Raw genomic sequence first — 24,326 nt, forward strand, 5'->3', positions numbered from 1 at the left:
TATGCAATCACTCACAGTGTGAGGTCAACCAGAACATCTACGAGCATGTTAAGGCAGCTCTTAATCTGGTGAAGTAGAGTTGTTTGGAGCAGCTGGTTCCAGAGAGTCTAAATATTTATCCACCTCTTCAGGATCCGGATACACCTTCGTGATCCCGCAGTGAGTAACCTTCAGCAAGGCAGGGCAGAGCATCCTGTAAGCGACGCCCACACCTTTGAGTCGTCTCTTCACTCCATCAAATCTTTTACGTTTATGGACAACCGCAGCAGAGAAATCTTGAAAGATCATCAGTGTGGCGTCCTTATATTTCAGTGGCAGCTTTTTCTTGCTTTTCTCCCACGACACATTCATAATCCTCTGCTTATTCTAATAGTTGTGAAGCCTCACAATAACAGGACCTGGTCTTTGGTCGCTGGTAGCAAATGGTCCAGTGCGGTGCGCTCTCTCCACTTTAATGCGACCCGTCTTCGTCTCGATGTTTAAAAGTGTTGGAAGCAATTTCTCAAAAAATAGCGTGAGATCGTTTCCCTCCACGCCTTCTGGTAGACTGAGGATCCTGACGTTCTTGCGTCTGCCTCTATTTTCTTGGTCATCTGCTCGCTCGACAAGATCTGCCACTTTTTTCTCCAGCGCGTTGAACTTGCTGTACATGGGCACAGAGGCATCCTCTATGGCCGAAATCCACATCTCTGCTTCGGTAATGCGCATTTCGTGGCTCCTCAGTTGTTCTTGCTGTGACTGCAGGAACTGAGATATTGGCTCCAGTTTGTCTTCAAAAACTTTAGTGAGGTTTGATGTTACAGCACGGATTACTTCTTGTAGCGCAGGGTTCATTGCTCTGCTATTGCCAGACAGCATGCTAGCATCCTCGCTAGCTTCACTATTGGAGTCAGCTGTGATATCAGTTGCAGGACTTTTATTGCGTTGCCTGCCATCAGATGGTCAGAAAAAGTAGGTATTGAGGCTCATGGTGACCTAAAAATGAAAATACGACCACCTTGTCGTGTCTCCGTGGGTAATAAGAGCAAAAATCACAAAATTAAGCGCTGCCACGCTCCGATACAACACTACTTCATGCTGCCATCTTGAAAACCCTTTCACAATGCTGTTTGAAAAAAGTGTCCATTCGGCATCTGATGGCAAAACAGATTTCTACAAAGAGAGACAGGGAATGTCAGATAATTTAACATTTATATGGAAAGCCTGCTGGACAAGTGGATTAGACATGAGCTACCAGAACCCAAAGGTCATGAGATGTGTCTCTACAAAAGAATGGAAGAGAAAATTTTTAAAACGGTAAAACCATGCAGCTCATAAAGCAGCTCACTGACTTCCTTCACAATTACATTTTCAATCACATGGAGCCTCAGCTTACAAACCTCGAAAGTTCAAGAAAATATGGTCAGATTAAAGTTTACATGACCCATACAAGGATATTGGAGGGGTCTTGGGACTATGACCAGCCAGTCTACATGTGTTCTGTGGACTTGTTAAAGACGTATGACCGGGTCTCTTGGGGTATCCTGTGGGGGGTGCTGCGGGAGTATGGGGTACAATTTAGGAGCTGTGTCTGCATTCTCTGCATTACATCAGATCTGTTTCTGGTGGAAGCTGGACTCCGCCAGGGCTGCCCCTTGTCACCAATCCTGTTTGTGATGTTCATGGATGGGATTTCAAGGCACAGTCAGGGAGTGGAGGGTGTCCAATTTGATGACCTCAGAGTTGCATCTCTGCTTTTTGCAGATGATGTGGTTCTGTTGGCTTCATCAGACAGTGACCTCCAGTACACAATGAGAAGGTTTTAGGTTGAGTGTTAAGTGATTAGGATTAGAATCAGCACCTCCAAATCTGAGACCAAGGTCATCTGTCAGAAAATGGTGGATTGTCCCAAATGGGTCAGGGGAGAGTTACTGGCCCAGAGTGGAGGAATTTAAGTATCCTGGAGTTTTGTTCTCAAGTAAACTGGAGCGGGAGATTGATAGACAGTTTGGAGCAGCGTCTTAAATTTTGCGGACGTTGCACTGGACCGTCCTGGCAAAGAAGGAGCTGAGCTGGATGGCGAGGCTCTCAATTTACTGGTCAAATTACATGCCTATCCTTACCCATGGTCATGATCTTTGGGTAATGAGTGCAAGAATAAGATCACGAATACAAGCGGCAGAAATGAGAGTCCTCCATCAGGCATTTGGCCTTACACTCCTGGACAGGGTGAGAAGCTCGATTATCCAAGAGAGACTCTGAGTAGAGTGCTACGTCTTCGCATCAAAAGGAGTCATTTGAGGTAGTTTGGGCATCTGGTGAGGATGCTCCCTAAGGAGGTCTTCTAGGCACATCCAAGTGGGAGGAGACCCCGGGGAAGGCCCAGGACACACTGGAGACATTATATTTCCCAGCTGGTGTGGGAACACCTTGGGATCCCTCGGGAAGAGTTACAGGACTTGGCCGAGAATAAAGAAGTGTGGGATGAGCTGCTTGCTCTGCTGCCACCATGACCTGGACCAGGAAGTATCTGAAAATGAATTAATGAATTAATGAAAGTTTATATTGATATTTTCAACCATGTCAGCAGTGGCAGTTTTACACTGAATTACTCCCAGGCTGACACTCCCATCGAGTCCCCCTCCCACCTAAAAAAAAAATAAAAAAATAAAAAAATTGCACAAACAGACATTTTTTTTATTTTTTATTATTAATATTTTAGAAGTGCCTCTGAAATTGAAATTGTCATCAAAAGACCGCAGTCTACAATATTACTCCAAAACAAAACATCTATAAATTGCAAATTTAAATAAACATGCCCTTGCATGCTAAATGTCTGTCATTAGATGCTTTATTAATCTGTCTTTCAGGGAGGAACAATTGTTCTTTTACTCATAATAATAATTAATATTTGTCTCAACATTTATCTAAATATTTAGTTTGATATTAGACTAAATGTGTAACTAATTAGCATTAACTAATCTGCAAAAGTTTTAGGTTTGACAGAAATTTGATAATGTAGTATTTGGCTTTTTTTTCTCCCCAATTTTTGGTCTTCATCTATGTGTTGTGAAAGTGTAGGAACACGGACCCACAACAGGGGGCGCAAATGAACGGACAATGGAGGAGTCAAATAACACTGTTTTTACTGTTGTGAAACAGGCACAACAAATACAACCGATTACAATATGGAGATTGAGCTTAATTACAACGGTGTCGTGTGGGCAGGCTCGACGATAGGAGACGTCTGTCCAAGTCGAACCGGAACCAACCCGATTTCCTCTGCCACCAAACCCCGGGAATACTGGAGCCGCCAAGTCCCGAATTCCCAGGTGGCCACTGCCTCCGCTCGTCGGATCCGGTACTGCTGGCAGGAAACAGAAACAGTCAGGTGTGGATGCGGCTGCACCCAGCAACACGGAGGGTGGAGAGTCCACCTCCACCTCTCGTCAACAACAATCAAGAAATGTAGGAAGGTGAGTACTTATCCAAATGCTGTCTGGTAGTCAGCTGTCCTACAGATAATCAACAAGATTACACTTAAAGTCACACGTATGTGTAGGCTGAGATTGTTACCTCTTTGGTAAGGCGATATCTCGGCAAATGAGGTGGAGATGCCGTCCTGCTGATATACCTCCTTATTGATTGGGATCAGCAGTCTCCAGTGATGGGTGACAGCTGTCATCCTGGCTGCTCCTGTAAGGCGGCAGCGTCCTCCGGTGCCTGGAGCCCGCACTCCAGGCAGGGCGCCCTCTAGTGGTGGTGGGCCAGCAGTACCTCCTCTTCAGCGGCCCACACAACAGGACCCCCCCCTCAACGGGCGCCTCCTGGCGCACGACCGGGTTTGTCACGGTGGCGACGGTAGAAGTCGGCCAGGAGGGCCGGGTCCAGGATGAAGCCCTTCTTCACCCAGGAGCGTTCTTCGGGGCCGTACCCCTCCCAGTCCACCAGATTCTGAAAACCCCGGCCCATCCGTCGGACGTCGAGGAGCCAGCGCACGGTCCAAGCCGGCTCACCGTCGATGATCCGGGCAGGAGGTGGCGCCGGACCCGGAGTGCAGAGGGGTGAGGTGTGATGAGGTTTAATCCTAGAGACGTGGAATACTGGATGAATCCGCAGTGAGGCCGGAAGCTGGAGCCTCACTGCGGCGGGATTGATGACCTTGAGTATCTTGTACGGACCGATGTATCGTTCTTGCAGTTTTGGGGAGTCCACTTGAAGGGGAATGTCCTTGGTGGACAACCACACTTCATGCCCAGGACGACACGTGGGAGCCGGGGCCCGCCGCCGGTCTGCATGGTTCTTCGCCCTCGTCCGGGCCCTTAACAAAGCAGAACGGGCGGCACGCCACACCCGACGGCACTTCCGTAGGTAGGCCTGGACCGAGGGCACACCGACCTCCCCCTCAACCACCGGAAACAACGGGGGTTGATACCCCAAGCACACCTCGAAAGGGGAGAGGCCGGTGGCTGATGACACTTGACTGTTGTGGGCGTACTCGATCCAGGCCAGGTGGGTACTCCAGGCCGTCGGGTGCGCGGCTGTCACACAGCGTAGTGTCTGCTCCATCTCCTGGTTGGCCCGTTCTGCTTGTCCGTTGGTCTGGGGGTGATACCCAGACGAGAGACTGACCGTGGCCCCCAGTTCCCGGCAAAAGCTCCTCCAAACATGCAAGGAGAACTGGGGGCCGCGATCGGAGACGATGTCTGATGGTATCCCATGCAGACGGACGACGTGGTGGACTAGGAGGTCCGCTGTCTCCTGGGCCGTTGGTAGCTTCGGGAGGGCCACGAAGTGGGCCGCCTTGGAGAATCGGTCCACTATCGTGAGGATGACGGTGTTTCCCTGGGACGGCGGGAGACCCGTGACAAAATCCAGGCCGATGTGAGACCAGGGGCGATGAGGCACGGGCAGCGGCTGTAGCAATCCCGATGTCTTGCGGTGGTCGGCCTTGCCCCTGGCGCAGGTGGTACAGGCCTGGATGTAACCCCGGACGTCGGCCTCCAGGGACGCCCACCAGAAGCGCTGCCGGACGACTGCCACGGTTCTTCGCACCCCAGGATGACAGGAGAGCTTAGAACCGTGACAGAAGTCCAGAACTGCAGCCCTGGCTTCTGGTGGGACGTAGAGTTTGTTCTTCGGTCCGGTTCCGGGGTCCGGGTCTCGTGTCAGGGCCTCCCGGACGGTCTTCTCCACGTCCCAGGTGAGGGCGGCCACGATAGCGGACTCCGGGATGATGGGATCCGGGGGATCCGACGACTCCGTTTTGACCTCATCTTCATGTACCCGGGACAAAGCATCCGATCTTTGATTTTTGGTCCCGGGACGGTAGGTGATCTGGAAGTCAAAACGGCCGAAGAACAGTGACCAGCGGGCTTGCCTGGGATTCAGCCGCTTGGCGGTCCTGATATACTCCAGGTTCCGGTGGTCAGTGAAAACCGTGAATGGCACGGACGTTCCCTCCAACAGATGTCTCCACTCCTCAAGAGCCTCTTTCACCGCAAGGAGCTCTCGATTGCCGACGTCATAGTTCCGTTCGGCTGGGGTCAACCTGCGGGAAAAATAGGCACACGGGTGAAGGACCTTATTGGTCTTCCCGCTCTGGGACAGCACGGCTCCTATCCCTGAGTCCGAGGCGTCCACTTCAACCACTAACTGGCGACTAGGATCGGGCTGCACCAGAACAGGTGCAGACGAGAAGCGCCGTTTCAACTCCTTGAACGCGGCATCGCACCGATCCGACCAGGTGAAGGGGACTTTTGGTGAGGTCAGGGGGCTAACTACCTGACTGTAGCCCTTAATGAACCTCCTGTAGAAATTAGCAAAGCCGAGGAACTGTTGCAACTTCCTACGGCTTGTGGGTTGGGGCCAGTCTCTCACCGCCGCAACCTTGGCCGGATCAGGAGTGACGGAGTTGGAGGAGATAATGAACCCCAAGAAGGACAAAGACGTGCGGTGGAACTCACACTTCTCGCCCTTCACAAACAGCCGGTTCTCCAACAACCGCTGCAGGACCTGACGTACATGCTGGACATGGGTCTCAGGGTCCGGAGAAAAGATGAGTATGTCGTCTAGATATACGAAGACGAACCGGTGCAGGAAATCCCGCAAGACATCGTTAACCAACGCTTGGAAAGTCGCGGGAGCGTTTGTGAGACCGAACGGCATGACCAGGTACTCAAAGTGACCTAAGGGGGTGTTAAATGCCGTCTTCCACTCGTCTCCCTTCCGGATCCAAACCAGGTGGTACGCATTTCTAAGATCGAGCTTGGTGAAAATCTGGGCTCCATGCAGGGGTGTGAACACTGAATCCAACAGGGGCAACGGGTATCGGTTGCGAACCGTGATCTCGTTCAACCCCCTATAATCAATGCATGGACAAAGTCCACCGTCTTTTTTACCCACAAAAAAGAAACCTGCACCCATCGGGGAGGTGGAATTCCGGATCAACCCGGCAGCTAACGAGTCCCGGATGTAGGTCTCCATTGATTCGCGCTCAGGCCGTGAGAGGTTGTACAGCCTACTGGACGGGAACTCACTGCCCGGAACCAAATCAATGGCACAATCATACGGACGGTGGGGGGGAAGAGTGAGAGCCAGATCCTTGCTGAACACGTCAACAAGGTCGTGGTACTCCACCGGCACCGTCCCCAGACTGGGCGGGACTCTGACCTCCTCCTTAGCTTGGGAGCCGGGAGGAACCGAGGAACCTAGACACACCCGATGGCAGGTCTCGCTCCACTGCACCACTACCCCGGACGGCCAATCAATCCGGGGATTGTGCTTCAACATCCAGGGAAATCCTAAAACCACACGGGAGGTGGCCTGGGTCACAAAAAACTCGATCACCTCCCGGTGATTTCCTGACACCACCAGAGTTACAGGAGGTGTCTTATGCGTGATCGGAGGGAGTAGGGAGCCATCTAGCGCCTGAACCTGAACAGGCGAGGTAAGCGCCACCAGAGGGAGCCCTATCTCCCTGGCCCATCTGCTGTCCAACAGATTCCCTTCAGAGCCCGTGTCCACCAGTGCTGGGGCCTTCAGGGTTGAGTCCTCATAAAGGATCGTGACTGGGAGTCGTGTGGCAATGTGGGTGTGTCCCACGTGAATGTCTCGGCCCACCCCTAGCCCAGTCTCTAGGGGCGGGCGTTGGAGTTTTAACCGCTCGGGGCAGTCTCTCACATGGTGCTCTATGGCACCACAAACAAAACAAGCTCCGTGGGCCCGTCTCCTCTGTGCATCCGGTGCCCTAAATGTTGCCCTACTCATGTCCATAGCTTCGTCAGTAGGGGGAGCTGTGGTCCCACGGAGCGCAGGGGCCGTGGAGCGTGGGGAGGGCGGAGCGCGGTCGGAACCGGAAGGGAGAGGGACGGCGCGTGCCCGGCCACGCCCTTCGTCTCGTTCCCGCCGACGTTCTTCTAACCGGTTGTCTAACCGTATGACGAGATCGATGAGCCCATCTAAATCCCGCAGTTCGTCCTTAGCCACCAGATGCTCCTTAAGAACAAATGACAGTCCGTTTACGAAGGCGGCGCGGAGCGCAGTGCTATTCCAGCCGGACCTCGCAGCCGCGATGCGGAAGTCGACTGCATAGGCGGCTGCGCTCCGACGCCCCTGTCTCATTGACAGTAGCACGGTTGAAGCGGTTTCGCCTCTATTAGGGTGATCGAACACGGTTCTGAGCTCCCTCACAAACCCATCATATGTCAGAAGGAGCCGTGAATTCTGCTCCCAAAGCACTGTAGCCCAAGCGCGTGCCTCACCGCGAAGCAGGTTTATTACATAAGCTACCTTGCTAGCATCGGTCGCGTACATGACTGGACGCTGTGCGAAGACGAGCGAGCACTGCATAAGAAAATCTGCGCACGTCTCCACACAGCCTCCGTACGGCTCTGGGGGGCTTATGTAAGCTTCAGTGGAAGGTGGGGGGGGTCGTTGGACGACCAGTGGAACATCGCTGTTACGCACAGGGTCGACAGGAGGGAGAGCCGCAGCGGCGCCCAGGGGGCGCGCTTCCACTTGTGCGGCGAGAGCCTCCACCCTGCGGTTCAGGAGGACGTTCTGCTCGGTCATTAAATCCATCCGAGTTGTGAAAGCGGCGAGGATCCGCTGCAACTCACCGATCACCCCTCCCGAGGACGCCTGCGCGTCCTGGTCTTCCATTGGCCGTTCAACAGCCGGTTGACGCCCCTCGGGATCCATGACGTTGGCCGAGATATCCTGTTGTGAAAGTGTAGGAACACGGACCCACAACAGGGGGCGCAAATGAACGGACAATGGAGGAGTCAAATAACACTGTTTTTACTGTTGTGAAACAGGCACAACAAATACAACCGATTACAATATGGAGATTGAGCTTAATTACAACGGTGTCGTGTGGGCAGGCTCGACGATAGGAGACGTCTGTCCAAGTCGAACCGGAACCAACCCGATTTCCTCTGCCACCGAACCCCGGGAATACTGGAGCCGCCAAGTCCCGAATTCCCAGGTGGCCACTGCCTCCGCTCGTCGGATGCGGTACTGCTGGCAGGAAACAGAAACAGTCAGGTGTGGATGCGGCTGCACCCAGCAACACGGAGGGTGGAGAGTCCACCTCCACCTCTCGTCAACAACAATCAAGAAATGTAGGAAGGTGAGTACTTATCCAAATGCTGTCTGGTAGTCAGCTGTCCTACAGATAATCAACAAGATTACACTTAAAGTCACACGTATGTGTAGGCTGAGATTGTTACCTCTTTGGTAAGGCGATATCTCGGCAAATGAGGTGGAGATGCCGTCCTGCTGATATACCTCCTTATTGATTGGGATCAGCTGTCTCCAGTGATGGGTGACAGGTTGTTTGTGAAGGGCGAGAAGTGTGAGTTCCACCGCACGTCTTTGTCCTTCCTGGGGTTCATAATCTCCTCCAACTCCGTCGCCCCGGATCCGGCCAAGGTTGCGGCGGTGAGAGATTGGCCCCAACCAACAAGCCGTAGGAAGCTGCAACAGTTCCTCGGCTTTGCAAATTTCTACCGGAGGTTCATTAAAGGTTACAGTCAGGTTGTTAGCCCCCTGACTGCCCTGACCTCCACTAAAGTCCCTTTCACCTGGTCGGATCGGTGCGAAGCCGTGTTTAGGGAGTTGAAACGCCGGTTTTCGTCTGCACCAGTTCTGGTGCAGCCTGATCCTACTCGCCAGTTCATAGTGGAGGTGGATGCCTCTGACTCAGGGATAGGAGCCGTGCTGTCCCAGAGCGGGGAGTCCAACAAGGTTCTCCATCCATGTGCCTACTTTTCCCGCAGGTTGACCCCCGCTGAACGCAACTATGACGTGGGCAATCGGGAACTCCTCGCGGTGAAGGAGGCTCTTGAAGAGTGGAGACACCTGTTGGAGGGAGCTACGGTGCCTTTCACGGTTTTCACGGACCATCGGAACCTGGAGTACATCCGGACCGCCAAGCGGCTGAACCCCAGGCAAGCCCTCTGGTCCCTGTTCTTCGGACGCTTTGACTTCCGGATCACCTACCGTCCCGGGACTAGGAACCAACAATCCGACGCACTGTCCCGGGTGCACGAAGAGGAAGCCAAGGCCGAGTTGTCAGACCCCGAGACCATCGTTCCCGAGTCCACTGTCGTGGCCACCCTCACCTGGGACGTGGAGAAGCCCATCCGGGAGGCCCTGGCAAGGAACCCGGACCCGGGGAACGGTCCTAAGAACAGACTCTACGTCCCACCAGAGGCCAGGGCTGCCATCTTGGACTTCTGCCACGGATCCAAGCTCTCCTGTCATCCCGGAGTGCCTAGGACCGTGGCAGTGGTCCAGCAGCGCTTCTGGTGGGCGTCACTGGAAGCCGACGTCCGGGACTATGTCCAGGCCTGTACCACCTGTGCTAGGGGCAAGGCGGATCACCATAAGATCAGGGGCCTCCTCCAGCTCCTGCCTGTGCCTCATCGCCCCTGGTCTCACATCGGCCGGGACTTCGTCACGGGCCTCTCGCCATCCCAGGGCAACACCGTCATCCTCACGATAGTGGACCGGTTCTCCAAGGCGGCCCACTTCGTGGCCCTTCCGAAGCTCCCGACGGCCCAGGAGACAGCAGACCTCCTGGTCCACCACGTCGTGCGTCTGCATGGGATACCATCGGACATCGTTTTGGATCGTGGTCCCCAGTTCTCCTCGCAGGTCTGGAGGAGTTTTTGTAAGGAACTGGGGGCCACCGTGAGTCTCTCGTCCGGGTATCACCCACAGACGAACGGCCAGGCAGAGCGGGCGAACCAGGAGTTGGAGCAGGCCCTCCGCTGCATAACCTCCGCGCATCCGGTGGCTTGGAGTGACCATCTGGCCTGGATCGAGTACGCCCACAATAGCCAAGTCTCATCAGCTACCGGCCTCTCCCCTTTTGAGGCGTGTTTGGGGTATCAGCCCCCATTGTTCCCACTTGTGGAGGGAGAGGTCGGGGTCCCCTCAGTCCAGGCCCACCTGCGGAGGTGCCGCCGGGTGTGGCGGACCGCCCGTTCTGCCCTGTTGCAGGCCCGGACGAGGGCTAAGGCCCATGCAGATCGCCGGCGTTCCCCGACCCCTACATACCAGCCTGGGCAGGAGGTGTGGTTATCAACTAAGGACATCCCACTTCAGGTTGAATCGCAGAAACTCAAAGACCGGTTCATCGGACCTTTTTCCATAGTCAAGATCCTCAGCCCGGCCGCGGTGAAGCTGAAACTCCCAGCTTCACTGCGGATTCACCCAGTGTTTCATGTCTCCAGATTGAAACCATACCACGCCTCACCACTCTGCACTCCTGGACCCGTACCACCTCCTGCCCGTATCATCGACGGGGAGCCGGCATGGACTGTTCGTCGGCTCCTGGACGTCCGTCGGAAGGGCCGGGGTTTTCAATACCTGGTGGACTGGGAGGGGTACGGACCCGAAGAACGCTCCTGGGTGAAGAGGAGCTTCATCCTGGACCCGGCCCTCCTGGCCGATTTCTACCGCCGACACCCGGACAAGCCTGGTCGGGCGCCAGGAGGCGCCCGTTGAGGGGGGGGGCCCTGTTGTGTGGGCCGCTGAAGAGGAGGTACTGCTGGCCCACTACCACCAGTCGGCGCCCTGCTTGTAGTGCGGGCTTCAAGCATGAGAGGGCGCCGAGACAACAGAGAGTGACAGCTGTCACTCATTTACACCAGCTGTCACCAATCACCACCTTCCCTACAAAAGCCGGATTATTACTCCACCTCCTCGCCGAGAAATGAGCTACCGTTTAAGGTAATTCTCTGCAAGTCATACTTTTGAGACTAATTATTGTTCTGTGTGCAGCCGTATTCCTGAAGTCTGTCATAATTGGATTGGCGTGCAGTGAGAGTCTGCGACGTCTTTGCCTCTCACTCCATCCAAGGAGCAACTGTCAGGAGCTGCACGGGTGATTCTGTATCAGAGGTGGAGGTTTTCCTTCCCTGAAGACCTGTGGGTGAAGGATTACTGGGTGTGTGGATACACACTCACCATTAACTGTTTTCATCTTCTGCCAGCAGTACCAGGGTCTGCAACAGAAGACGGTGACCACCTGGGGACTCAGGACTTGGCGGCTCCGGTGTTCTTCAGGCCGTTGGTGGTGGAAGCTGTGTGGGTCCCGGCTCTTCGATCGCCAGAGGTCTCCTATCTTCGAGCCTGCCCGCACGTCACCTTGTGTTTAATTGGCATTATATATTTTTGTCTGTATCCAGTTGTGCGTTTCACAACATTAAATTGTTACTCTTTGTCTTATCCATTGTCCGTTCATTTGCGCCCCCTGTTGCGGGTCCGTGTTACGACACCTTCCCAACAATGTGATTGTTTCCTTCATCAAATAAACCAGTTATTTATGAAGATAAGCCTCATTTTAAATTTTATTATTATTCTTATTTTACTTTGTCAGTGTACATGACAACAAAAAGAGTTGCCAGCTGCTGGAAAATTATTGTAAAAACACACACTCTTGCAGGCACACAAAAAAGGGTCAGATTCAGTCACTTCAGTTAGTAATGTGAACACAGCATAAGTTCTAAGCCCGCTTTACAAATAGGCAGGCTGTCCTTTTGCAAACTTTTTTCCACAAGTGGGCAGATTAAAATCCATTCTTTCATTCTAACTGTCTGCTTACAAATGCCTTTTATTTCATAAACTGGCTGCCTGCCTTGTTTGCTGGATGATCCTCAGAGAAATGTGGCTCAGAGTTCTGGTTTTGTGCTGCGTCCTACATGGATGGAGCCAAAGCGGAGCAGACCGCACGGGAGGAGAGCACCTGTCTCCGGTTTCCTGCCGCACATGCAGAGGATTGGGCTTCACCCAGCTGGGGATGCAGCCCAATCCTCTGCATTTGCGGCAGGACATTTCACACAATTCAACGCGCAGGAATTCTAAGCCTGTATTTATAATGTTATGCTGCGTTTACACATAACGACGACAAGTCACGAATGCCACGAAGTACACATTCTTGGCCGCTGATCACTAATGTGATTATTCAGGGCAGAGGCGTCAGGTGTCCTCAGGAACTGCTGCAACCTGTTACCACACGTTACGATTAATGGCACGTGTTGCTGGAGAATTATCAGGAATCATTATGCACGGTCAAGAATAGTGTTCCGCGTTGTTGCGCACTATTGCACGTAACAGCGCATCATTAAGTTCTGTCACGTTGTGAATTGTCTCCACACACACACACACACCCATATTCATCCATCCGAATTCAGATCGCTCCAGTTTTTCAGAAGAACTTTGTGACTGCATGCGTAGTTGGGCTCTGTGCCATGGAGTGGCGCAGAGAGGAGGAGGAGGACAGCGCCAGATGTGTGGCTTCATGCGGCTCTCGTCTCGTGCATTTTCCCAAACATCAGGCACATGCAGCAGGTGGAACACCTGCAGGAGCGCGCGGAAGAGCACTGAAATTACATTTTTAGCCAACTTGGTGTCAGCAATCAAGCTGATTGCAGTGCAGCAGGGTTTAATTGTGCGCGTGCTTCTTCCTCCGCCGGACTGGAGGAGGTGCAGAGATGTCTGGCTGCACGTGAGTCTCCTCTCGCTCCTCTAGTTGCTCAGACTCGTTCCCCCACTCATCGGTTACAACAGCAGGTGGAATACCTGCAGGATCGTCCTGAGGAGCTTCAGCAGGAACTGTGGAACGACACTTGGAGCCGAGTTTAATTGTGCGCACGTGACAGAAAACTGATTTGTCGTGGCGCGTAGTGAAATGTGACGCGGCGTTACAAGTCGTGTCAAAACTTGACAGTTTCCGTGTCACTTCGTAATAATGCGTGACAGTTTGGGCTCCATCACAGGAACCACTACGAAAGTTGTCACGTTCTATTAAGGATCACTACTCATCAAGACGGATCAATACGCTCAGTTGCGACCTCCACGACGTGAGACGAAATGAGGGTGGTGTGTGACATTCGTGGAAGATTTTTTGACAGGCAAAAACATGCTCCACGAATATCAAGAATATCACGCACCAACACGCCCTATTAAGAAACCTATTCAGATGCGTTAAGTCACATTAAGAATGTCAGGAATATGTCACGAATGACAGAAAAATGACATTCATAACGCGTCTTGGTTATGTGTAAACGCACCTTTATGAATGATATGTGCGTGATTTGGAAGAAAGTCGAGGTATCACTGACTTTAGCCCGCAAACCACTCCCCCGCCACGCCCCACTTGTCCCTGAGGTGAACTGTTCCCCGCCCCCCCCCCCCCCCCCCCCTTTCTTTCACCATCTCACTGCTTCTGTACACTCTCAGACAGCAAGCCGGGGTGCCTGCAGCTGCCTGCAGGGAGCACCAATTTGTCAATTCTACATACAGTGACAAAAAACCATATTGTGGTGTAGATGAATTTTTTTTTTCGTGCTCGTCCCCACGGTGCCACCCCCCTCATAAATGCCACCCCAGGCGACGCCCCGCATAGCCCATATCAAAAACCACCACTGCATGTCAGATACTTCCTGCAAGTGAACAGGCAGACTCAGCATGGGACAGCGGTGACTGTGGTTTTGGAGAACAAAGAGAACTTATTTCAAGCGCTGTGACAACAAACCCTGACAAATTACTTGGTTTGTTCATGGGTGGGATTTAACTAATGTCTGTCATATTATTAAAGTCCATACTTGACTTCCAACCCATATAAAATAATGAGAATGAGTTCATATGAAACTGTTTGACCACCATAACACAACAAAGTTTGAGTGAAGTTTTTAACTCTGACCTACAAGGTCACTCAAGGTGAAATGTAATCATATATTCCATCTATTAAAATAGCTACAGTGGGGCAAAAAAAAATATTTATTCAGTCCCTGATTGTGCAAGTTCTCCTACTTAGAAAGATGAGAGAGGTCTGTAATTTTAATCCAGGATTTGTCCAGGAAATCACATTGTAGGATTTTTAAAGAATTTATTTGTAAATTATGATGTAAAATAAGTATGTGATCAATAACAAAAGTTCAACTCAATACTTTGTAACAGAATCTTTGTTGGTAATGGCAGAGGTCAAACGTTTCCTGTAAGTCTTTACCCGGTTTGCACACACTGTAGCTGGTATTTTGGCTCATTCCTCCATGCAGATCTCCTCTTGAGCAATGATGTTTTGACGCTGTCACTGGGCAACATGGACTCTCAACTCCCTCAATAAATTTTCTATGAGGTTGAGGTCTGGAGACTGGCATGGCCACTCCAAGACCTTGAAATGCTTTTTACGGAGCCACTCCTTCGTTACCCGAGCGGTGTGTTTGTGATCATTGTCATGCTGGAAGACCCAGCCACGTTGCATCTTCAATGCTCTCACTGATGGATGCTCTCTGGCAAACTTCAGACGGGCCTGTACATGTACTGGCTTAAGCAGGGGGACACGCCTGGCACTGCAGGATTTGAGTCCGTCTCTGCATAGTGTGTAGCCTTTGTTACTTTGGTCCCAGCTCTCTGGAGGTCATTCATCAGGTCCCTCCGTGTAGTTCTGGGATTTTTGTTCACCGTTCTCATGATCATTTTGACCCCACGGGATGACATCTTGCATGGAGCCCCAGATCGAAGGAGATTATCAATGGTCTTGTATGTCTTCCATTTTCTTACACTTGCTCCCACAGCTGATTTATTCACACCAACCTGCTTGACTATTGTAGATTCACTCTTCCCAGCCTGGTGCAGATCTACAATTTTCTTCCTGGTGTTCTTCGACAGCTCTTTGGTCTTGGCCATGGTTGAGTTTGGAGTCTGACTGTTTGAGGCTGTGGACAGGTATCTTTTATACAGATAACAAGTTCAAACAGGTGCCATTAATACAGGTAACAGGTGGAGGACAGAAGCGCTTCTTAAAGAAGTTACAGGTCTGCAAGAGCCAGAAATCTTGCTTGTTTGTGGGTGACCAAATACTTATTTTCCACCATAATTTACAAATAAATTCTTTAAAATCCTACAATGTGATTTCCTGTGGTGTTTTTTCTCATTTTGTCTGTCATAATTGAAGTGTACCTATGATGAAAATTACAGACCTCTCTCATCTTTCTAAGTAGGAGAACTTGCACAATCAGGGACTGACTAAATACTTTTTTACCCCACTGTAAGTGGCCTCTGTGTGTGTGTATACATGCGTGCATCTGTATGGCTTAAATCACAGAGACACTGGGGAGAGCTGACAATTGCCGTTTGGAAAGCATATGTATTTTGGGTCAAGGATGAATGTTGCGAAAACAGAAAGTTGGTAGGACTAATATTTTTGGAGAAATTACCAATTTAGCTAACCAGTAAACAATGGACATTGTGTTGCAATACACCATGGAAGTTCCCTGTTTTGGGGTTTTAAATGTTGTTATTATGGTTCATGTTAGTTTCACAATGTTGTTAGTGTTATTTATTCTGCTTTTGTAGTTCCATTGGTTTAGTCCATTTAGTTAAGTGTCATGTTACTGTTACTGTTACTATGACTGAGTTAAGTGTCAGATTGCCGTTACCATGTGTGAAAACTGTACTGCGTCTGAGGTCTTCTGCCACCTTGTCTGTTTGTGGGAGTGTACAAATAAAAGAACCTGCTTGTGGCTGAATGCAGAAAAGACAAAAAGCTCTGCTTGTGTGTGTATAACTTTGATGACGGACAAACTGGGGAGAGCTGACATTTGCCGTTTAGTATGCGTAAGTATTTTGAGTCAAGGATGAACGCCACCAAAACGGAACATTGACAGGACTAATATTTTTGAAGAAACTATGGATATTATCTAACAACATTGAACAATGTACATTGCTAATTACATTCTGGACTCACAGACCAATTCAGCAGGGGGGTGGTAAATCATCTTTATATTAAAAGCATGAGTGCGTGATTTTTATTTAGTAAGTTCAATGTAAGTACAACCCCAATTCCAATGAAGTTTGGATGCTGTGTAAAATGTAGATAAAAACAGAATACAATGAATTGCAAATCCTCTTCAACCTATATTCAATTGAATACACACAAAGACAAGATATTTCATGTTCAAACTGATAAACTTTATTGTTTTGTGGATGTTTGCAACGTGTTTCAAAAAAGCTGAGACAGTGGTATGTTTTCCACTGTGTTACATCACCTTTCCTTCTAACAAAACTCAATAAGCATTTGGGAACTGAGGACACTAATTGTTGAAGTTTTGGAGGTGGCATTCTTTTCCATTCTTGCTTGATGTATGACTTCAGTTGTTCAACAGTCCAGGGTCTCTGTTGTCGTATTTTGCGCTTCATAATGCACCACACATTTTCAATGGGTGGCAGGTCTTGACTGCAGGCAGGCCAGTCTAGTACCCGCACTCATTTACTATGAAGCCATGCTGTTGTAACACATGTAGAATGTGGCTTGGCATTGTCTTGCTGGACTAAGCAGGGATGTCCCTGAGAAAAACGTTGCTTGGATGGTAGCATGTGTTGCTCCAAAACCTGGATGTACTTTTCAGTGTTGATGGTGCCATCACAGATGTGTAAGTTGCCCTTGTGATGGGCACTAACACATCCCCATACAATCACAGATGCTGGCTTTTGAACTTTGCGCCGGTAACAATCTGGTAGAGTTTTAACTTGCACTTGTAGATGTAGCGACAAACTGTGTTAACTGACAATGGTTTTCTGAAGTGTTCCTGAGCCCACACGGTAAGATCCTTTACATAATGATGACAGTTTTTAATGCAGTGCCGTCTGAGGGATCGAAGGTCACGGGCATTCAATGTTGGTTTTCGGCCTTGCCGCTTACCTGTAGAAAGTTCTCCAGATTCTGTGAATCTTCTGATTATATTATGGACTATAGATGATGGAATCCCTAAATTTCTTGCAATTGAATGTTGAGAAACATTGTTCTTGAACTGATGGACTATTTTTTCACACAGTTGTTCACAAAGTGGTGCTCCTCGCCCCATCTTTGCTTGTGAACCGCTGAGCCTTTTGCGAATGCTCCTTTTATACCCAGTCATGACACTCATAATTAGTGTCCTCAGTTCCCAAACGCTTATTGAGTGTTGTTAGAAGGAAAGGTGATGTAACACAGTGGTAAACATACCACTGTCCCAGCTTTTTGAAATGTGCTGCAGGCATCCATTTCAAAATGAGAAAATATTTGCACAAGAAACAATAAATTTGATCAGTATGAACATGAAATATCTTGTCTTTGTGGTGTATTCAATTGAATATCTGTTTAAGAGGATTTGCAAATCATTGTATTCTGTTTTTATTTACATTTTACACAACTTCCCAACTTCATTGGAATTGGGTTATACATAATATAATTGCTACTATGTTAAAAAATACACAGATGATACAAGAAAATGAAAACACTTATTTCCATTGTGGTCCATTTAAAAATCAAATGGCTAAATAGAAGTAATAATAAAATAAAATAATCATACTGATAATAGTAATAATAACAGTGTGTATATGATAACAAGAACCTAAATAATTTATAAATACATTAAGAGAGTAAATTAAAAATTGTTGAGGTCTAAGGTTCTTAAACTTTCTGGACTCACACGCCATTCCAACTCATGACAGAAACTTGCATAGTTTATTACCACCCTTGATGTCAGCTACGTATTTTATAAACATTACCCAATCTGGAGCCCGTGGATCCCCATGCGCAATGCGCGAGTATATTTTAAAGACCCAAACAGGACATTATATTCATGTTCAACAGTAAGAACAAGGCAACATTGTGTCTGGTACCCTTTAGATTAATCAAAGGTTGAAATGATCTTCAAGGTCAAATCTGTCAATATAAACAATCAATGTTTGAGCAACCTTGGTTTTTTTTCACTACAAGTTTATTCAAACTCAAAAATGATGGTATATTTTGAAAGCCAACACATGATTTCTCAGTCGCATTTAACAGTAACTATGAGTCTCTCTGGCACCATTTAGCTACTACAGTCACGGTTCTGAACACGTTTCTGCTGTTGTTTTCCTGCTCTTCTGGTTATGTGTTTCTTTGGAGTCAATAATCTCATGATATTTAGTACATATTTAAGTATACCCTCAGTGTTTACCTGTTCTCCTACTGATGCTGCTTCTTGTGCCTTTATTGTGATATTCTGGCCTGTTACATTGTCTGACTTACTTCCTGTCCAGTGGCTTACAATTGTGTGTTCATGCTCACTTCCTCATTTGATTGAACCACACAATATTTAGTTGTCCACAGCCCATCGTGCCAGTGTCAGATTGTTTTGCTTCTATGCATACTTTCTCACATGATCTCTCCATGTTTGCAATCCATTTGCAATATTTTGCTAATATTGATCCACTGGTTCTTGAGATGTTTTGTTAACACACACACACACACACACACACACACACACACACACACACACACACACACACACACACACACACACACACACACACACACACACACACACACATATGACATCACAAATTCGCTCTACCTCAATTTTGTTTGTGGCTCCTGAATGTGCAGTTCTATCCAAATCACAGGCAGAAATCACTGAGCTGACTTGAGCCTCCGCTTTTTCCAGAGTTTCTGTCAGTGCTCCCAGTTTCCTTTCTGCCAGCAAGCTTTGTGTAACCCTCCTCTGCTGCACGTTGAGAATGCTCTGAGTGAAAGCTTGGTACAGCCCATCCCTTTCCAGCTGAAGCTGCAACACATGCACGTGCACATACACAAACAGAAGCAAAAACATTTACATGAATATCTACAGGTACACAAGTTGCTGTCTCAGTTTCTCAAAAGACACATCGAAACTCAACGTTTACCATGTTGAATCTTTGTTCCAGCACCTCGGCTTCCCACATCTGATTATTCAGTGCCTTTTCCTCAGCCTTCAAATGTGCTCTAAGAGTCTGTGAAACAAATCATTAGATTTAACCTCATCCTCATTCAGTTGTGAGATCAACCTGAATTCTACATACAACACCACTTTTACCACAAATACCAACATTATACTATAATTTGAAGAACATCTGTGGTTGTTCCTCTACTCACCCTGCCTCACGCCCTATGACTGCTGGGATAGGCTTCAGCTCCTTGTGACCTGATCTTGGATAAGCAGTTGAAGATGAGTGTATGTGTGTTCCTCTATTCCTCTAAGGTGCTTGGGCCAATTTCTACCAAATTTGCTGTGTGCATGTAGGTTGGCATGTTGGCTTTGAGGGGTTTGTTTTGGTATAGGTCAATATCAGTGCCACCATCTCTAAGCCGTACAACATAGCTGGTCTCGCTACTGTCTTGCAGACTTTCCCCTTCACTCTTGCAGATATTCTTCTGTCGCAAATCGCTACTGCCACTTTTGTCCACCCATTCCACCTTGCCTGCACTCTCTTCTTCACCTCTCTACCACACTCCCCATCACTTTGGACAGTTAATCCAAGTATTTAAACTCATCTGCTTTTGCCACTTTTTACTCCTTGTAACGGCACTATTCCACTGGGTTTCCTCTCGTTCACACAGTCTTGCTCCTACTGACTTTCATTCCCCTTCTCTCCAGATAGCTCGCTGTGGGGCAAGCTACAGTAGTGTTCAGAATAATAGTAGTGCTATGTGACTAAAAAGATTAATCCAGGTTTTGAGTAGATTTCTTATTGTTACATGGGAAACAAGGTACCAGTAGATTCAGTAGATTCTCACAAATCCAACAAGACCAAGCATTCATGATATGCACACTCTTAAGGCTATGAAATTGGGCTATTAGTAAAAAAAAGTAGAAAAGGGGGTGTTCACAATAATAGTAGTGTGGCATTCAGTGCCACACTACTATTATTGAACAAACAGGTGTGAATCAGGTGTCCCCTATTTCAAGATTCAAGATTCAAGATAATTTTATTGTCATATGCACATAGGAACATGTTCCCTGCACAATGAAATGTGTCTACTGCATTTAACCCATCCTAATTGCCAGTTAGGAGCAGAAGTCGCCTTTAGGCGACCGGGGACCAGCTCCAGATGTACATCCCTGTCTTGGTCAACAGCAGGGCTGAGCAAACCATGACCGGCCTCATGACAACAGATGACACACACGTAACACATAACACACATAAGCCGGCCCGGTACATGAACACATATAAAAGCACACACAAGGTAAACTTGGGAGAGAAAAGCCTTCATAGCTGCTGCGTTGCACCACACAGCAGCGATGAAGGAAAAAAAACCCATTCAGCACAATAAACAATGATCACACAACAACAACAAGACGAGAGACAACGACCGAGATTTGGATGAGTCCAGTTATCAGACAGAACACTAAGGAGGCAGCCTTAGGCGCCATCAACGGCCTTGTCTGCCCATCCTGGAGGGAGGAGGGGCCCAGCCCTGAACAGTCCACTGTTCACAGTCAACGTCAGAGCTGGAGAAGCTGAGGGCGGGGGAGAGACCAGGGAGTGAGGCATGAGTTTTGTTGTTCTTCAGGAGGTTTTTATCACAGCGGCCTTGAAGTGCAGCTGTGTTTGGAGAGCCGAATCGATATCCAGATTAGCAGACGCCTGAAAGATTCCACAGTCTGAAACAGAGTGGCTTTCAATACATCTGAATAGAGGAGAGGAGATGTGGTCAATACTGACAATCGAAGCGGTTTTCCAGTGCAGCCATTCTCTCACAAATGGTTTCCAACGTGCCGTTAACACCCGCCGACTGAGCTGACACTGCCCTTCCAATCAAATCAATCATGTGGGGCAGCCTTCTTAATTTTCCGGTAAACCAGCGCTATGCCCGCTCCACACAGCAGAAACCCGGTCACCACCGTGCCGAATATATAAACATCTTCGACGTCCTCCACAGACAGCGTGTACAGGCACATGACCTCCCATTTCCTCCAACTGTCCATCACGTAACCCATCACGTGTCCCGGCAGGACAGGTCGGGTCCTCCGCTCCTGAGTGTCTTGTAGAAAAAAACAGTGTCAATAGCGTTCAGAGACCACTTGATCAGATCCATTTTTGCTGTTTCCAGAAGAGCAAAGCTGGTAGCCTCACAGACAACACACCACAGAAGCAGGAAAGATAAGGAGGGAGGGAGAGAAGAAAAATGCGACCGTCTCGGCCGACAGCAAGAAGGCAATTTAAGGATGAAGCTAGCACCTGCTGAACATGCTTTTCTCTTTGAAAGCCTGAGGAAAATGGGACGTTCAAGACATTGTTCAGAAGAACAGCGTAGTTTGATTAAAAAGTTGATTGGAGAGGGAAAAACTTATACGCAGGTGCAAAAAATTATAGGCTGTTGATCTACAATGATCTCCAATGCTTTAAAATGGACAAAAAAAAAACCAGAGACATGTGGAAGAAAACGGAAAACAACCATCAAATGGATAGAAAAATAACCAGAATGGCTGGCAAAGGCTCACCCATTGATCAGCTCCAGGATGATCAAAGACAGTCTGGAGTTACCTGTAAGTGCTGTGACAGAAGATGCCTGTGTGAAGCTAATTTATTTGCAAGAATCCCCGCAAAGTCCCTCTGTTAAATAAAAGACGTGCAGAAGAGGTTACAATTTGCCAAAGAACACATCAGCTGGCCCAAAGAGAAATGGAGGAATATTATATGGACTGATGAGAGTAAAATTGTTCTTTTTGGGTCCAAGGGCCGCAGACAGTTTGTGAGATGACCCCCAAACTCTGAATTCAAGCCACAGTTCACAGTGAAGACAGTGAAGCATGGTAGTGCAAGCATCATGATATGGGCATGTTTCTCCTACTATGGTGATGGGCCTATATATCGCATACCAGGTATCATGGATCAGTTTGGATATGTCAAAATACTTGAAGAGGTCATGTTGCCTTATGCTGAAGAGGACATGCCCTTGAAATGGGTGTTTCAACAAGACAATGACCCCAAGCACACTAGTAAACAAGCAAAAGCTTGGTTCCAAACCAACAAAATTAATGCCTCGCAGATGTCAAGAAATCATGAAAAACTGTGGTTATACAATTAAATACTAGCTTAGTGATTCACAGGATTGCTAAAAAAGCAGTTTGAACATAACAGTTTTGAGTTTGTAGCATCAACAGCAGATGCTACTATTATTGTGAACACCCCCTTTTCTACTTTTTTTTTTTACTAATAGCCCAATTTCATAGCCTAACAGTGTGCATATCATGAATGCTTGGTCTTGTTGAATTTGTGAGAATCTACTGAATCTACTGGTACCTTGTTTCCCATGTAACAATAAGAAATATACTCAAAACCTGGATTAATCTTTTTAGTCACATAGCACTACTATTATTCTGAACACTACTGTACCTGTGGGGCATTTCCCTTCTCCCATAGTCCGTGGAGACTATGCATCTAATGACATATGTGTTTGTACAGTATGCCTCTTCCTTTTGCCACTTCTCTTTTCGCCTTATGTCCTTGTACTCCTGTCTACTTTCTTCATCTCCCCGACTATCCCAATTCTTTTTCACCAACCTTTTTCTCCTTATGCTTTCCTGGACATCTTTATTCCACCACCAAATCTACTCGTCTTCCTTCCGCTGTCCAGATGTCACACCCAGTACCTTCCTAACTGTCTCCCTTACCACGTCTGCAGTACTTTTCCAGTTGTCAAAACTGCTTCCCCTCCATCCAGTGGCTCTCCCACTTGCTCACTGAATTTCAGTCTTCCTCCTTCAGCTTCCATCATCTAATCCTTTGTTGAGCTCACTCTCTTCTTCTTCACCGCTAAAGTATCCTACAAACCACCATGCTATGCTGTCTAGCTACACTCTCTCGTGCCATCACTTTATAGTCTCCAGTCTCTTTTAGTTTGCATCTGCTACAAAGAATGTAGTCTGGTCTTGTTAGGAGAGACGGCATCCATCCCACTTTGGATGGAGCAGCTCTCATTTCTAGAAATCTGGCCAATTTTCTTAAATCCTCCAAACCGTGACTATCCAGGGTTGGGACCAGGAAGCAGATGTAGTCTTACACACCTCTCTGCAGCTTCTCTCCCCCTGCCATCCCCTCATTACCCCATCCCCGTAGAGACGGCGCCTGCTCCCACACCACCAACAACCAGTAAAAATCTATTTAAGCATAAAAATTCAAAAAGAAAAAATAATATAGCACCTTCAACTGCACCACAGACTAAAACAGTTAAATGTGGTCTATTAAACATTAGGTCTCTCTCTTCTAAGTCCCTGTTAGTAAATGATATAATAATTGATCAACATATTGATTTATTCTGCCTTACAGAAACCTGGTTACAGCAGGATGAATATGTTAGTTTAAATGAGTCAACACCCCCGAGTCACACTAACTGCCAGAACGCTCGTAGCACGGGCCAAGGCGGAGGATTAGCAGCAATATTCCATTCCAGCTTATTAATTCATCAAAAACCCAGACAGAGCTTTAATTCATTTGAAAGCTTAACTCTTAGTCTTGTCCATCCAAATTGGAAGTCCCAAAAACCAGTTTTATTTGTTATTATCTATCGTCCACCTGGTCGTTACTGTGAGTTTCTCTGTGAATTTTCAGACCTTTTGTCTGACTTAGTGCTTAGCTCAGATAATTATAGTGGGCGATTTTAACATCCACACAGATGCTGAGAATGACAGCCTCAACACTGCATTTAATCTATTATTAGACTCAATTGGCTTTGCTCAAAATGTAAATGAGTCCACCCACCACTTTAATCATATCTTAGATCTTGTTCTGACTTATGGTATGGAAATTGAAGACTTAACAGTATTCCCTGAAAACTCCCTTCTGTCTGATCATTTCTTAATAACATTTACATTTACTCTGATGGACTACCCAGCAGTGGGGAATAAGTTTCATTGCACTAGAAGTCTTTCAGAAAGCACTGTAACTAGGTTTAAGGATATGATTCCTTCTTTATGTTCTCTAATGCCATATACCAACACAGTGCAGAGTAGCTACCTAAACTCTGTAAGTGAGATAGAGTATCTCAT

General features: G+C 48.0%; 1 protein-coding gene across 2 annotated transcripts in view; it reads right to left on the minus strand.

Moving 5' to 3' along the window:
- LOC117527225 (dynein regulatory complex subunit 4-like) overlaps positions 1-24,326 on the minus strand; it is a 56,792-nt gene that overhangs the window by 11,973 nt on the left and 20,493 nt on the right. For both annotated transcript variants that reach the window (XM_034189458.1, XM_034189449.1), the window contains 2 exons: positions 19,201-19,287; positions 18,873-19,082 (listed from right to left, as the gene is read on the minus strand). In XM_034189458.1, coding sequence (XP_034045349.1) covers positions 18,873-19,082; positions 19,201-19,287 — 297 coding nt within the window. The remainder of the gene's footprint in view (positions 1-18,872; positions 19,083-19,200; positions 19,288-24,326) is intronic.

The sequence above is a fragment of the Thalassophryne amazonica genome, chromosome 2, assembly GCF_902500255.1.
Source record: "Thalassophryne amazonica chromosome 2, fThaAma1.1, whole genome shotgun sequence".
NCBI lineage: Eukaryota > Metazoa > Chordata > Actinopteri > Batrachoidiformes > Batrachoididae > Thalassophryne > Thalassophryne amazonica.